The 16979-nt window shown below is 36.8% G+C and overlaps 1 protein-coding gene across 1 annotated transcript; it reads right to left on the bottom strand.

Moving 5' to 3' along the window:
- Window positions 1–1635: 1635 nt before the first annotated feature.
- LOC128199495 (uncharacterized) lies at window positions 1636–16978 on the bottom strand (the record flags this gene model as incomplete). Its single annotated transcript, XM_052889426.1, has 4 exons — window positions 1636–4459; window positions 6629–7801; window positions 11657–11773; window positions 16880–16978. Coding segments are annotated over 4 exons (1551 nt in total), but the record flags the coding sequence as incomplete, so codon positions are not given.
- Window position 16979: the final 1 nt, after the last annotated feature.

Raw genomic sequence — 16979 nt, 5'->3', positions numbered from 1 at the left:
ATGAACATAGAGTACATTGAATATAGGGTATAGAGTCCTCAGATGCCATCTCCGCTTAGCGCCATCATGTGAGCAGATAGAGAACTACACCAATTATAATATATACCCATAAGTATAAAATGAGCGTCGAATTACGTATATATACCTATATCCATAGAGACATAAACATAACGTTTACCTACTAGTATTAACTGTTCTTTAATTCTATTATTTTATTTAGGAATTCGGATACAAATAATAAAAACACAAATGGGATACATATAATTATTTATTGTTTCTCCTTTTGTGAACATAAACAACTCCGTCTCTTTGAATAGAGTCATCTTCGTCAAAACGGCAAAACCTCTAGTGGTACCCCTTAACAATATATTTGTTGACTTGACTTGTACACCAATTAAATGTAAAAAATCTGCACGAAAAAATAAAAAAGAACTCTACTAAATCTCAAGACAAGACATATATAACAGAGTTCTCGGAATCCAAAGTAAAGCACAGGTCAAAACGATTTATAACAGTCACCAAAATCCATAAAAAAGCCAGGTCGTCGGGAAAGATCAACGCAAAAAAACACCATGAAGAAAGCAGAAGAAATAAATCCGTTTCGTCTACAAAATTAAACAAAATGTCACAAGCCGCACAAGGTTATAATTTTTTTTTTTAATACCTGGCTTAAGATTACCTCAGAATCCTGCTGGTCAAAGTGCCTTAAAACGCCATCTATTGAGCAAATAGGGAATTAAGGAGGCATATGCAATTTGTACTGAGGTCGTAATGTACAGACTGATTACACCCTGGACATGAACATGAAAAAACTAAAAAAGACAACTTCATAATTTTTTAATCTGTCGCCACAACGCAGATAATGTCATAGTCAATTATAGTCTCAGCACACAGATCATGATAAACTAAAAATATTATTTTTTTATAAACTGGTTTTATGGCCCTGAGATCTATCTTGTCTTCTTAATTATACTGAAGAAGCTTCAGCATCTCCTTGGAGTATATATTCTTTGGTGAGCATATTAAAAATGCAATAGCTACATGGGTACACAGAGGAGACCAAACTGCTTGAGATTTAAGTATATATATTTACTAATAAATTATGGTTAATAAGTTAGCAATAGAATCATTATAGTGTACGAGTAGATATTAGCATGAGATAAATAAATAATAGTTAAAAATATTTGCTTTTGCTTTATGTTTATCTGTATCCTGTATGTTGGTACCACTTGGATTAAAAAAAGTTTGGTTAAGGAGGGGTTAGGGCTATCTCAGACTAATTACATATTATGGACCTGCCTTGCTGGGTTTTTCTGTCAAAGTATATAAACAACGATCTAATTGCTAATACAAAAACTGTCTCTTTAGAATCGATGTTTCGTAGTTGTAATCGTGTCCGTCGGTTAAAAATCTCCGGTAAAATACATTTTTGTATAGTTGAATGTTGTAAATAACGGTCAAAAACTTCCAGTTTAGTATAAGATTTAAAGGTACCAAATAAAAGCACGTTTTCCTCAGAAAATGACAGACAATTTTATTCGTTCGTACTTCGGTCTTCGTAACTATATTGTCAAAGGGGCTGTTATGTAATCATCTTGTCCCAACCAATAAGGAGAGAAAATAAAACACATACGCTATGTTTAACAGAAGTTCATAACTTTATTTCTTTTGTATTTTATAGTGCATTTAGACTTACAACCACATGAATATAACATTATTTACATACACATCTATTTATATACATACAGGCACACTATTTTTACAGAGCATATGACGGGAATTTTCGAATTACTATTTTCGATGATGGGGATACGCAGACTATGCGGATATACGTTAACTTTTATACAGGAAAAAATCGTTCAGTAACAATAGTAAAAGGTGAGCCATGATAGAGTTTGGCTAATGAAAATAGAGACTAAAATCGCCCGCCAAATTAAAAAAAAATTGGAATAAATTCTCAAAATTATAGTGCAAATATTGGAATAACTTAGTTTAATAGGTACTTAAAGTAGGTATAGGTTGTAATATATTCACAAACAAAAAAAATATTTATACAAATTACGAAAACGCATGTTTATTTAATTTGTTTAAATGTTTTTTTTTAAATTTGGCGGGCGATTTCAGTCTACTTTCATTAGGCAAACTATTGTAGTGTTGCCAGAGGTCCCGATTTTTAACTCTGATTTAAATGATCCGCGCGGGACGAGCTCAGTCCCGCTTTTCAGGAATAACTCGACCGTTCGTGCAGAGTACTGAGAAAGCACGGCTGGTTGGCACATTTACTTTTGTCAGACTATTGTTGGAAACGCCATATTTTTCTAATGAACAAAACTTTTTTGATTTAGATGTCTGTGTTTTTTTTTTCAGAAGACGAATAAGACTCAACTATTTAACAATATAGAAAATCCAATTTACACATATTTTTATTAAAATACATTTTCAATGGATATTTTTACTATCAGTCACGTAAACGTAATTTGAACTCAAATAAAAAGATAAATATTCAAAAACTTTTGAATTGATACGATCTTTTTACGATGTCCCGCTTTTGGCGAAAGAATCCCGCTTTTGTCACTCAAAAAACTGAATCCAAACTTTATGATTGCAACGCTGGTTATACGTAGTGGGAAATTGGCATTTATTTTTTTATAAATATGGATGGTTTCGGATTCGAATCAGATGAACTACGGACAACCTTACGAGGTAATAAATGTAGTTGCGATCTTGTATTACTGCCATGCTATGACATTACACGGTATCTTCAGATACGGTGTTTTGTGGTAACTCTCTTATGAGGTCCTCGCACGTGGTTACATATAGGTAAGTATAGTCGGATGCAATATTTTTGCCGTCTCCAAACGTGCCTTGAGCCGCGCAATGAGTTTAAGAGTTTGAGATTTATTATACGAGTAGATGCGCTATAGCATGGTGCGGGTGACAGTTCGTTTCACTCTTGAAAGTTTGTCGCAATTCACGATATTAGTAGGTACGTATTATGAACGTCATAAGGCAACTGTCACCCGCACCATGCTACAGCGTACATAGTATACGTATCAACGGTTACGTAGGGGCGCGGCGGCAGGGCATCATCTTGATTTTTGTATGACCTGCGCGTTAGGTATCCACACCTTATTTCGGAGACGTCATGAAGATCGCATCCGACTATGCTGGCGTTTAAAAATTTTTATTAAAACTCAAAAATACCTTCAGAAATGCATTAATAGTATTCACAGTTTCTAACAAATAATAGGATCGTAAAAACGAAGGACTGCGATTTTTCAAATTTAACTAATAAAATTTTACTAATTCAAATTTTACTAATTTTCAACAAATAAAAAAGTAACAAACGTTATAGTTGCCCTTACGATTTTTGAAAGTTCCCCTCGATTTCTCCAGGATCCCCTCATCAGATCCTGACATGATGACAATGGGACCACCTCAAGAATATATTTCAAACAAAAAAGACATTATTCAAATTAGTCCAGGCGTCTTCGAGTATTTAGGTAATATACACAAAAAAAAACTTATGCTTGATTTAAAAACCTAATTTTTTTGTAGTTGGTTAAAAATACAGTGTTTTGTCATAATACGGCAGAATACAGAATCCGACAAATGACTAAAATTACACATCATACATACATACTTTCGATATATTTTACAAAATAACTAACAACTATAAATGCATTTTCAACATGCACACAAAACTGCACTTTTCTAAATAATTTTAGAATATCATTTTAATAAAATGGTTCATCAGTTCCATAGTCCGGGGGAGTTTTCACACTTATCCGCAAACCACTGAGATATATTTACAGATCACTTGAATATTCCAGGGATGTTACTGAGCTTCGAAACCGACTCCGTTAAGTCGGAACTTCCAATTATTATTATACCTTCGGCTTCGACGTCGGCTCTGTCACTTTTTTTATTTATTTTTTTATTATTTACAAGTTAGCCCTTGACTACAATCTCACCTGATGGTAAGTGATGATGCAGTCTAAGCAGGCGAGGATGAAAATCACCCAAATATGCCTATTTTTTCATACCAATTTATTTTATAAATAAAAAAATAAAATGAATAAAAATTTGACTGAATAATCTATAAATGAGAAAAATCTCTCTTCTCCCACCACTTCCTATAAATAAAATTATTTTATTTATCTACCTGATAAATAAAATTATAAACCTCCGCCTTCGGTTCCGAAAAACCTCCGTTACATCCCTAGTGTATTCACACATAGCCACGGGATAAATCCAAAACCGGCACTTTTATTGCGAACATAGTTTGGGGGTCACTTCACACACATCCGGCGCCCCAGCACCCGCACCACGGTATCGAGCCGTCCTGCGGGGCGGCAGACAGTTTCCTCGATTTGTGGGTACACGCTGATCCGAGGGAGTTGACAGACGAACACACACTGTTCGTTCGCTCGTGTTCTGAATGCGACGTCGTCATCTCCTAGAATGAATAAATCAATTATAAATAAAAACCAGATTGCGTAAAAAAATCGGTTGTCTATAAAATCGGTTTACTGACGATAGTTGAACGTGACAACGTCATAAGAAAATACTGATGGAATGGCTGCATTTTTCAAAAGAAAATGTTCGTTTTTTTTAAATACTGTTTAATAATCTTCATAGACCAGAATATACTTTATTTCTTGTAAAAGTTGGCAACCCTAGAGCGAGGGAACGACACATGACGTCATCATTTTCCGAGTGTGCAGCCGACTGCATCTAATCAAAAGACGTTGTCACGTCAATAATGGGAAATACCCTATGAGGCCATTATTGCCTTGCGTTGCGTCGTCGCAATGGCATCAACGCATTGTATGCCACACCTGTGTTGCGATGACGCACGGTTTCGCAGTGCAAGAAGACGACGCATACTCGGTCAGTCTCAGATATGCAGACAAAACAAACGACGACGCAACGCTTTTATGTAGCATGTCATTTATAGTATATGGAAAACGACGCAGCGTCGACGTTGCGACAGTGTGAAGTAACACTAAGATCGTAATGATCGCTCTAAGATCACTCCCAAAACTGAGACAAAAAACCTGAGAATTCAATGACTTCTCATACTCCTATAATAAAACTCCTCTTTGAGATTACGGTAAAAAAATATTATTATTATCTTATCTTATCACCGAAATATGAGAATATTTCGGTGATAAGATTTACCATGCATTGATGTAAATAAACTCCTTCCTTTAAAGATCTTTACTATAAAAATATTATTGTGAAACTGATTTTAAGTCATTAATAATACTTTAAACGTATATAAATCTTAAAAGTGTGAAAATTCCATATTTTACGGAGCATAACTAGGGACCTACATGTATACCTCAGAGTATACTAGGTAATTTTATGAGTTAAAGTTTGTGGTGTTTTGGGGGTAAGTAATCTCTGTACTGAACCGATTCTGAAAATTCTTTTACCACCAGAAAGCAACTTTATATTTTATCCCCATATTGAAACAGGAACTAGTAATACACGGGTGAAACCGCAGTGTTTCGTCTAGACGGTAAATAAAGAAAGAGAAATCATAAGAAGAAACCACAAGAAGAAAATCCCGCGGAGCGTTTTCTAATCGGTAATAAATAAATGAAAAGAAACCATAAAAAGATAAGGCAACCACACGCGTCTATGTGCCTCTTTACATCAAACAAACTAAAATTAAGTTCTACACTCGAAATTTTCTAAAATATGGCGTTTCATGGTGTGAGGATGCGTCTAATAATAATACAAATTAAATGTGATTATACTATAATATACATACATATAATTACAAACAATATAAATGACAACAAACATTAATAAAGTGAGCTTAATGTTAAGAATTTAGCATATGCCTCAAGGTACTTTTCGAATGAAATAGTTAATTATTCCCTGAGCTACGTGAGCCGAAGAAGACTAGATCTAGAATTGAAACCTTAGGGGTAATAACAAAAATTAGGAATTCCCGAAAAGTATTTTACGTACTTTTTGTCGTTAGGAAGGTACTTCAATATTTGACACAGGAAAACTCTAAACCAGCTATTAAATTATTGGGAAGTGGACTAAAACTCCTAAAACATTTATCTTTTATTTTCACGTGATGTTAAGTGATGATGTCTTAGATTCATAGGAAGACAGTTAATAAGTTAATTTAGAGAGGGAAGAGTATATTTTTAATCTACACTGCATTGATTGACGGTAGAGTGATAACTATGTTTAAATGACCATTTCAAATTTAGAAAACAAAGATATCAAATGCCAGAAATCGAATCCTCGGTTTCAGTTATAAAGCAAAGCACAGTCCACTGCACCATTGATGTCGTTAGAGAGAAGTTCTTGTACAATACCATAAAGAAACCCATGAGTTTCTATATTTTATCATAACTACATCTAGCACACGCTTGAATGAACGAGCTTTATCTAAAAAAACTTGGCTAAGATTCTTTTATTTTCTAATCAAACAAAAATACACGAACTAATGGGATGAATCATTCCTAGCGCACCGTCTTCCTTTAAATATTTTAATGGGTTGAAAGATTAGGCGTAAAAACGCGTGTGACTACCCTAATCTTGGATAGATGACACTATGAAATCTCATGTCGCTTTCTACAATGGTCCTGAATAGTACCTGATAGCTATCCCGCTTGTATCGCGGGCCATAGCTCGAGGATGACATGGTGTTGCGTGGCACCGGCCGGTGCCTTGTGCAGTGTTTGTGCTTTGGGTCTTGCTCCTCGATCAGCCTTTCGTTATCACTCTCCACTTGGACAACTATCCCGTTTTTTACTCCGTTCTTCGCCTCCGCTTTCTTCTCCCTTCTTTTCCTTTCCCGTTTCTTAAACGTCAGCGAGAATCTCTTCCGTTTCTTAGCTTTAGGAGACTCTTGTCTTTGGGGTATCGTGGATTTATCTCGGTCCGATCTACTTGTATCATCGTCGGGTGGTGGCACTTGAGATTCTGAATCGGTTTTAAGAGTTATTTCTGTACGCGATGAAGAATCTTGTTCACCGTTTCTATATGCCACCTCCTTCTCCAGATTCGCTAGTTCCATTCGTCGTAATTTCTTTGGTAGCTTATTCACTGTAGCGTATATCGGTTCTTCGTTGTCACCGACTGGAGCGGATCTCGATCTAAAGAAGAAATCGAACTTCTTCGGCTTGCTGGGCATCTTCTTTTCAACGAACACAACAGTGCTCGCGACTTCGGTGGTGGTCGAATGTACCTCGTCTCCGGATTTCTTACTAGGGCTACTTGGAATGGGTGTCGTTCTGGGATAATCGTATGTGAGTTCTATATTCTTTTCTGTTACGTAACATTTTGGTGTTTGCTCGTTACAAGCTTCAGTCTTGGCGTTTGAGTCACGATTTTGACAGCAGCACTTCTTTTGCACAATGTTTCTAGTGTTACACATGAAAATGGAGTTCTGTTGGATGTATGTCGTTTGTATCGTCGTTGGGGAAGGTTGGACTTCGCCCAACAAATCGTCGACGTTGCCTCCGGTGTGGAAACGCTGAGGTTGGTAGGGAGCTATCACGAATCCTGGAGGAGGTGGTACGATGTGGAAGGGTTGTGATGTGACGGATTGGAAGAATCTCGGTACAGTAGGAGCGTCATGAACCAGCACGTCGACAGTTCGATCGGAGCCATTGTCCTTCGTATTTGGCTGTATTTGCGCATTGTTCGCTGTTCGTGTAGTCTCTTTAATTGTTATTGCGTCCTTACTGTTCGACTGGGCATTCTCCTCGACCGCTTTAACATCTTTTTGGCACTCGTCACAAGTACACGGACTCGCTGCACCACTCTGAAACGATAAATATAATTTTATAGCGTATTATGATCTTGAAATCTGAATTGGACAACGACAGTAACTTTGCGTGCATTAAATTATGTAATTGTTTAAATGTTTGGCGATTATTATCGTATGCATTACGCATGCACAGTGAATTGGAACTTTATGTACACGGTGCAAATATTATACAGTGCATTATAATTATTACAAATTACTATGCAATTGGATACTTATACAAATGGGATAAATTACTCTTCAATTGGATACTTTTTCGTAGTCAGGCTTTAGTTAAACACGTCTATTATGTAACCTTTATCCTTTTCATTAAATTCATTAATCCACTAAATTCTATTGATATTCTGTTTGACATTAGTTTCGAGAGCAGGTGTAACGAAAAATATATAAAAAACAATTTCTTTTCAGCATTTCGATGAAAGCCTATAAAGGGCAAAGATGTACCGCTAAGCAATTTAGCGTTTCGGTACGATGCCGCGTAGAAACCGTCAGAAGTATGTCTCGTCGTCATCAACCCATATTCGGCTCACTGCTGAGCTCGAGTCTCCTCTCAGAATGAGAGGGGTTAGGCCAATAGTCCACCACGCTGGCCCAATGCGGATTGGCAGACTTCACACACGCAGAGAATTAAGGTAATTCTCTGATATGCAGGTTTTCTCACGATGTTTTCCTTCACCGATTGAGACACGTGATATTTAATTTCTTAAAATGCACAACAACTGAAAAGTTGGAGGTGCATGCCCCGGACCGGATTTGAACCCACACCCTCCGGAATCGGAGGCAGAGGTCATATCCACTGGGCTATCACGGCTCAGAAGTATGTCTAATAACCTTGTATTTTTACTAAGTAAGCTCCACCACACTTCTTCTCGTGTCTTAGACGTATCGTCACTTAACATTAGCATGGTTATTATGTATACCATTCAAATAATGAATCACTAGCACAGAAAACTTTTGTACAAGTCACTATGTACAACGTTTTTCATCATATTTTAGTTTATGCAATCATCTAACACTGTATTTTCATTCATTTATTAAAGTGGCAGTAATATAGAAGTGGTAGTCTCAAGTAGTAAGATCATTTCAACGAAAAACCGTTAAGTACTCATGTAATTTCGTTGAAATAATCATGTTAGATGATCGTAAAACGAAAAGATCAGTGCCAATGACGTACGAATTATTGTTGTCTAGGATGTTTACAATTTTTGGGGGCACGCATAATTCGGGGAAAAAAGAAATTGCTTTTTTAGACTTTAGTCATATCTCAAGTGACCACCATTGAAGCACCAGATTAAGACTGTAGGTAGATTGAGACTGTAGGTTACAGTTTACTAATTTTTGCTTTCACACGTTAGGGGCCCTTTTAGTCTGGGGGCCCCATATCATTGTTACGACTGATACGGCGGTAGCTACGCCCCTGTTAGTATCATTGGCGTATCTAGTATTATTTCCTGAGGTGGGCCTGACCCCCCACATGACAAAAATCGAGATTCTTTATTATAGTATTTACCTACTATGTAATTCTTATTATTTGATATTTAAAATGATTTTTGTGTAAAACTGTCAGTATTTTGGAGTTCATAATTTCAAATCGGTAGCCCAGAATCCTAGGGTGGAACTGAACCATTCTAGGGTGGGCACGGCCCACCCGGCCCCACCTCTATATACGCCTATGGCTAGTATTACTAGCACGTAGTACCCTAGTACGTATGTACTTACTGTCGACAGAACAAAAGCGTATAGTCCTGAACGCGTTGGGAGGTCGTTTCAAAATTAGGAGTGACGTCACCTCGACGTATTTGTCACGTTATTGTGATTTGGACACGCACGTGCGTCATTTCCGCGCACGCGAATGTATTACAAACAGTTTGCGTTACGAATCTTAATACCGGGATTACAATCCTGTGTAATGCCATGGATCCCGGGATCCTGAATACCAGGACCTCGGGTACGATGGAGGTGCAAAATATATAATAACAATAACAGTTTTCAACTAGATACACTACCATTACAGAATAAGTAATGATTGTTTAAAAAAAATCACGTGCAAATTTAGATTTTGTTTCCAAATCAACCATTATTAAAGACACAAACTTTACAGGATTTAAAATACATTTAGAATGTAAATTAGAATAATCAGAGGCACACACACATAACAAGAAAAAAATATGCAAAAAATGTAACGTTATCATCAATGATTATTTAATACTATAGATATGTTACGTGCCTATAAAATCCCCGCAGAAAGTGATCCGAATTTAGCGACTCCACTAAGCGCTCACATACAGAATTTTGTGTTTACTAATATTTTTTTTACCCTTCCTAAACACACAACTCGACATTGTAGACAATAAGGTACTATATTAAATAGCTTTCGTTATTTAATAAGCGACTAAATGAAATTAAGGCAATTATGCACATTTCTCCGCCTCAGTTTTGATGCCCTATCTCTAGTATAAAATATCATTGGTTATCACACATGGTAAATTAACTGAACACAATTTCAACCAACACCGAGAGACATGTAACCAATAACCATGCACACTCAATAAATGCATCAAACAAACCATCATATCCATTGACGGGTTGAAGACATATTAAGGCAATCGGTGCCAGTAACACGCACTGCGGTCGAAACGACCGCCGAGACTCGACTGAGTTTATTTATAATTTCTTTAGGTGCCACAATATTTTCCTCGCCCGCCCTTGACTCAGATTTCTCCAGCCGAAAATGAAAAACCAACGGACCTTTTTGACCATTACGACTGATATTTCATTGACTTTGAATTTAGTTCCCGCTAATGGATCTATTTTGGTGTAATGGCCACTAAACTTTGGTATTAGTACGTCAAACAGTCTATCATTGGTGCGATATAGCAATCGAGGATTGTTTTTCCGTAGCGTAAATTTACGAGTGTTGTGAGATTTAGTTCTATAGTTACATCTTTATTTGTGTATCGAAAGTCGAGATCTGTTCACAATTTGTATCTGCTTGCCTATTCACTATTTTGGTTTTTATTATCAACCTATTAAAATAAACATCATATCAATTGAGAAAAACGGTCGGAGGCCCTATCACAAACGCCCGGCCGAAGGCCGGTGTATAACAAGGTGCGCGGCCGGAGGCCGCGCATTTTTTGTGCTTGGATAAAATAAGTAAAATTCCCAGCCGCAGCCACGGTCGGAGGGCCTATCACAAGGCCGAAGGCCGGTGTACAATAAAGTACGCGGCCTAATATCATCTATTTAATGTATGATATACACCAGTAGGCACCGGATGTCATTTGTTACCTCAATATCGTATATTGTCAGCTAGCATTAGTCAAAGATAGTGAATTAGTAAACCACATAGATAATAATTATGTGATATAAAACGACTACATCTTTTTAAACTACATAATTATTTTATGAATCTACATTGTTTCTTTAATTTTGCAAAACTTAATTATAGTAGTTCATACAGTATCGTATTATAACTTAATTTCGAATCAACGAGTTTATATTGTCATGATTTATTTACTGACCACGTTCGCTGCGGCACTCTGGTGCGTTACGAGGTTTTTTGACCTCATACTAAAATTTCATGTGGTGTGGTACGAGGTCCGTCGACCTCGTAACTCTTGAAGATACTAGACTTACGAGGTCAATTGACCTCGTACCGCAGCGAACGTGTTGAGAAATATTTAGGAAGTGTAGGTACGTAGGTTATGGGGTGAAAATGAAACATGTGCGCGTCCCGGGGACGCTCGACAGATGAGATAACTTAAAACTGTTGCCGTCTGCGTGAGAGAAAGGGAAACCAGACACAGTGGCGCCGTAACGCGTTACGTTACGAAGTGATAGAGAGATTACCTTGTTCTCCTGCTCCCCCTCCTCAGGCACGACGCTAAGATCATGAAAGGCAACAGCGCGAACAGATCCGTCGGCGCTCGCGCACTCGGGGCACGCGCTGCACACTGACGCGCTGTCCTGCCAATTGAAAATGTGCTTTATCTACCTACATTTAGAGTTCCATTTTACTTACTTTAAAATCAAAAACGTTAAGGCTATGTTATCATAGAACATTAAACTTTATAATAATAAGACTATGTTCAGATTGCCAGGTTCACTGACGCATTATGCTGCCAGTTGAAACTGTGCTTTATTTTGTAATTAATAAGGTTTTATTTTATTTGCCTTAAGCCAAACCTTTGGACTATGTTCAGGAACATTTACGCGCTGTCCTGCCAATTGAAACTATCCTTTCTCTCCCAACATATAAGGTCCTATTTTCTTCAATTGAAATCAAACACATTTAGGTTTTGTTCAGAATTTAGATGGCCAAGCTCACTGACCCGCTGTCCTGTCAATTTAAAATGTGCTTTATCTACCTACATTTAGAGTTCCATTTAATTTACTTTAAAAACAAATACTTTAAGGCTATTGTTATCACAGAACATTATTCGCTTAAGCTTCAAATGGTCACAAATATTGACGCGCTGTTCTGCCAATTGAAAATGTGCTTTCTCTCCCAATGTATAAGATTCTATTTTATTCACTTTAAATCAAACACCTTAGACTTTGTTCAGAATTCAGATGGCCCAGCTCAGTGACGCGCCGTCCTGCTAATTGAAACTGTACATTATCTACCAACGTTTAACGTTCCATTTTATTTACTTTCATAGAAGACTATGTTCAGATTGCCAGGCACTCTGATGCATTATCCTGCCAGTTAAAACTGTGATTTATTTTCTAACACATAAAGTCCATTTTATTTGCTTTAAGCTAAACATCTTTTATACTATGTTCAGGAACATGTCCTGCCAATTGAATTTGTTCCTTATCTCCCAACATTTAATTGCATTCTTTTAAAATTTTGGCCTTATTACGATCACCCTAGGCTATGGCACACTGATGCGCAAACTGCTTTCTTTACTTTGAGCTTATCGTCAACCACCCTTAAGCTATGTTCACATGATCAGGTTCACTAAGCCATGTGTGTGTTGCTCGTGTGTGTATGTGTTTGTGTGTATTCGTGTGTGTTTTATGTGTAGTAGTTACTGACACTCACACTGTGATCTTCGTCAGCGTACGGTTCAGGCGGCTCCTACAATTTAGTTCATGCAAAAGTAGAAAATAAAAAATATTAAAAGAAGGAAAATATAATTGCAAATAATTAAAAAAGTACTAAGAAATAAAAATAACGCTTATTACTTTTTTTTTATGATGGAAACTGTTGGTCAAAAATTTCAATCTATTCGTTGGTGGCTCTAAATCAATTAAAAAATCTTCAGAAATGTTGAGCTTTAGAACTAGGTACCTACTATACAATAATAAAGTAACTGTAATTAATAAAATACATTATTATAGCTACAATAGGGATGATGACAGTTTTTTAAATTGTATATAAATTAAGAGTATACCAATAGTAAAGCAATTTTGTTAAAGGAACAGGGTATCTGCGATCATTACTCTCGGAGCTACAGGGATTTAAAGGGTCAGATTTGCGGGTCTGCCGCGGATCCCTGAAAAACGCTTCATACAAAATGGCACGAACTAATGACGTCGTAGGCAATGTAATGATCGTTAGATTTGTATGTGCGTACAAACAAAATTACTAATATCTTTGTTATTTGTGCGTTTATGTTTATAGTTATATATTAAAAAATGACACATTTAATGTAAGGAAGCTAAAACTGTATGAATTTTCATATAATTACGATAAAAGATTTTTAATAGATTTTGAAATTTTATAATCTCATTTATTTTGCAAATATCCAGACAATCTTTGCTTTTTATATATAAATTAGTTAACAATGACCCTATTTACCCGAAAGTATCATAAAAACCAATATATTCAAATCTAGTCATCATCCCCATTTAATTTAATCACTAAAAATCCATGTAGACTTGAAACACATAGGTCGGTCTAGTTACTTAACTTCAGAATGTGTGAACAGATTTGGATAAAATATTGCACAAAGGTAGGCAGCAAAAGCAAATACATCAAGCATCGATATAAATCGTTAGATGGGCCCCTTTATACTAAAGAACGCACCATTTTATGTCATTACCCAAAGACGTGCACGCACATCTTATCTTAGTACGTAACAAGCGCATGCTGTGAGTGGACGTGGAAAATAAAAAATATTTACTGTTTTTTATTTTAATCCCTTTATTATGCCTTCGTGTTCATTTTGGAAGTGTAAAAACACAAGCCATAACATGAATAAAGAGAAATGTGTTACGAGTGATGACGTACTCAATGTGCGAAACGAACGAAACGACTGTTGTTTTGACGGCCTCCGTGGCGCAGTGGTATGCGCGGTGGATTTAATGACGGAGGTCCTGGGTTCGATCTCTGGCTGGGCCGATTGAGGTTTTCTTAATTGATCCAGGTTTAGCTGGTGGGAGGCTTCGGCCGTGGCTAGTTACCACCCTACCGACAAAAACGTACCGCCAAGCGATTTAGCGTTCCGGTACGATGTCGTGGTAGAAACCGAAAGGAGTGTGGATTTTCATCCTCCTCCTAATAAGTTAGCCCGCTTCCATCTTAGATTACATCATCACTTACCATCAGATGAGATTGTAGTCAAGGGCTGACTTGTAATGAATAAAAAAAAAACCAATGACAATTCTGCGACGGTTTAAGGCCCATCTAACGATCTACGATCGATGCTCTAACGGAAAAGATTTGTTGAAATCATATGGCATAATTTGTGATGAAAAACAAAAACCCTTAAATGTCAAGCATTATCTAACCAGATAATTTCTAACGCATATAGAAACATATATGTAGACAAAGCATACATTTATATATATAAATACTGTTAACTTACAATATGCAGTTCTTCACCATCATAAACTTCAGGGTTAGACTATTGGGTTGCATGCAAAACAAAATCATATAAAACTCATTAATACATTGTTGCTAAAGGTCGCCATTGACGGTCAATTATTCTCACGTTTCTGAAAAGCAATCGGCAGTACCCACGCGGCATACTATACAAGTCATGTATGCAGTGACCAACACACGATCAATTATAGTCGTGGGTGCTACAGAAACGTGAGAATAATTGACCGTTTGTGGCTAGCATAAGAGGGCCTACCAAATCTGCAATTTAGAAGATTTTTTTTTGTATTTAAGGTATATTTATTGTATTTATATGTATAAAATGAGTAGACTGTAAAATATTGAATAGTGTTTTATGTTCTTACAGAAAGCCGTGATAGTCCAGTGGATATGACTTCCACTTTTGATTCGGAGTACGTAGGTTCATATCCGGCCCGGGGCATTCACCTCCTACTTTCCACTTATTTGAATATTTTAAAAATTACGTACAAACTGTGAAGGAAAAACATCAAGAAACCTCATACGTTTTCTTTCTTTCTTTGAGAATTTTCTTAATTCTCTACGTGTATGAAGTTTGCCAATCAGCATTAGGCCAGCATGGTGGGCTATAGCCTAATTAATTCCTCTGAGAAGAGACCCGTGATCAACAATGAGCCGAATTAGTAACTTACATTTTGATATTCAGAATCGTAAGCATCTCCTTGTGACTATGTGGCGCATGCAGGAAGAAAACAAAATTAAAATAAATAAGGGTCAAAAATTAAGTAAAAAATACGTTGGCAACACTAACGTCTTATATCACAGATTTTACTGTGCTTATACTTAGTCTCGTTATGCTGGTGTAGTTACGACAATACCAACGAAGCGTTTATAAGCTAGTGTCATGTTGTGATCGTTAATTTGAGTTACGGCAATGCCAAAGAAGAGTTTATAAGCTACGAATAGTGTAGTAACGTGAATTTCGAGTTTCAGTTACGCCAAACCAAAGAGTTTGGCTAGTTTAGTGTTGTACACGTATATTTCAGTGCTAGTAACGCCAATATCAACAATGCGTTTAAAAACTAGTGTAGTGTTGTAAATTTATGTTTCAGTTTATAACGCCAACAGTAACGAAGCGTTTATAAGGTAGTGTAGTGTTGTGAACGTAAATTTTAGTGTCAGTTACGCCAATATCTAAGATGAGTATAGGGTAGTGCAGTGTTGTAAACGTATGTTTTAGTGCTAGTAACGCAAATACAACAGCAAAGTTTATAAGCTAGTGTAGTATTATAAACTTATGTCTCATGCTAGTTACGCCAAAACAAAAGATGGATAACTTGAGTGTCAGGCTGTCAGTTACGCCAATAAAAAAGAAGCATGTATTATCTAGTGTAGTGTAGTAAACGTATGTTTGAATGCTAGTTACGCCAATAAATAAATTAAGTACCAAAACAGAGTTTATGAGCTTGTGTAGTGATGTGAACGTAAAAGGGATTGCCCAGGCTTACCCTGACCCGGCAATTTATTTATATCTAAGAAAATCTTAATAATTCTACTATAATAAAGAAATAATATCAAAAAAAATGTTTGCTACAACGTTTTACGGCGTTTAAATTTATCTTCAATTTGTCCCACAGTGACAAACTAAAAGCCTTAGTTTAACAATATTTTTAACCAACTTCCAAAAAGGAGGAGGTTCTACATTCGGCTGTATGTATGTTTTTTTTTATGTATGTCCAGCGAGGTCCCATTTTTTTCATGTCAGGATCTGATGATGGCATCCTGGAGAAATTGAGTGGAACTTTCAAAACTCGTACATTCTTACCTATGTGCTACCACCTGATCAGTTTGAAGGCGGTGCCAATCCAGTGTCATGTTTTAATTAAAGCCGTTTCTGAAAGAACCACAGAAATTTTGTAATTTAAACGGCTTGAATTAAAATATCACTGGCTTAGCACCGCCTTCAAACTCATCAGAAGGTAGAACATAGGTAAGAAGTTATTTCTTGCTTTTTTTACTTTGCAATTGCACGTTGTAGAGTCAACATCTCCTGAGGATGCTCCGGTTTCGGGGTGAACCGTACGTAGAGAGTATTATCGGACCTGGGTGACGTTGTCGCATGGGTTCGTCGATTTTTCGGGGATGATAGCAAAATAAATAACTCATTATATGATTATTTCTGTGTTTTTGTTTCGTCCGTTACAAGTGTAAGTTACGCCAATGAATACAAAGGAAGCGTATAAGCGAGTGAAGTGTGAACGTACGTCCGAGTGCTCCGGCGATGACCTCCTCTCCCTCAGCATGCGGTCCAGCTTGTCATACTCGTAGCGAAGCGCCGAGATCTCCCTCTTGAGCTGTTCGTTC

Source organism: Bicyclus anynana, chromosome 25, assembly GCF_947172395.1.
Source record: "Bicyclus anynana chromosome 25, ilBicAnyn1.1, whole genome shotgun sequence".
Lineage (NCBI taxonomy): Eukaryota > Metazoa > Arthropoda > Insecta > Lepidoptera > Nymphalidae > Bicyclus > Bicyclus anynana.
The sequence above is the reverse complement of the archived record's forward strand: the minus strand, read 5'-3'. Positions and strand labels throughout refer to the sequence as shown.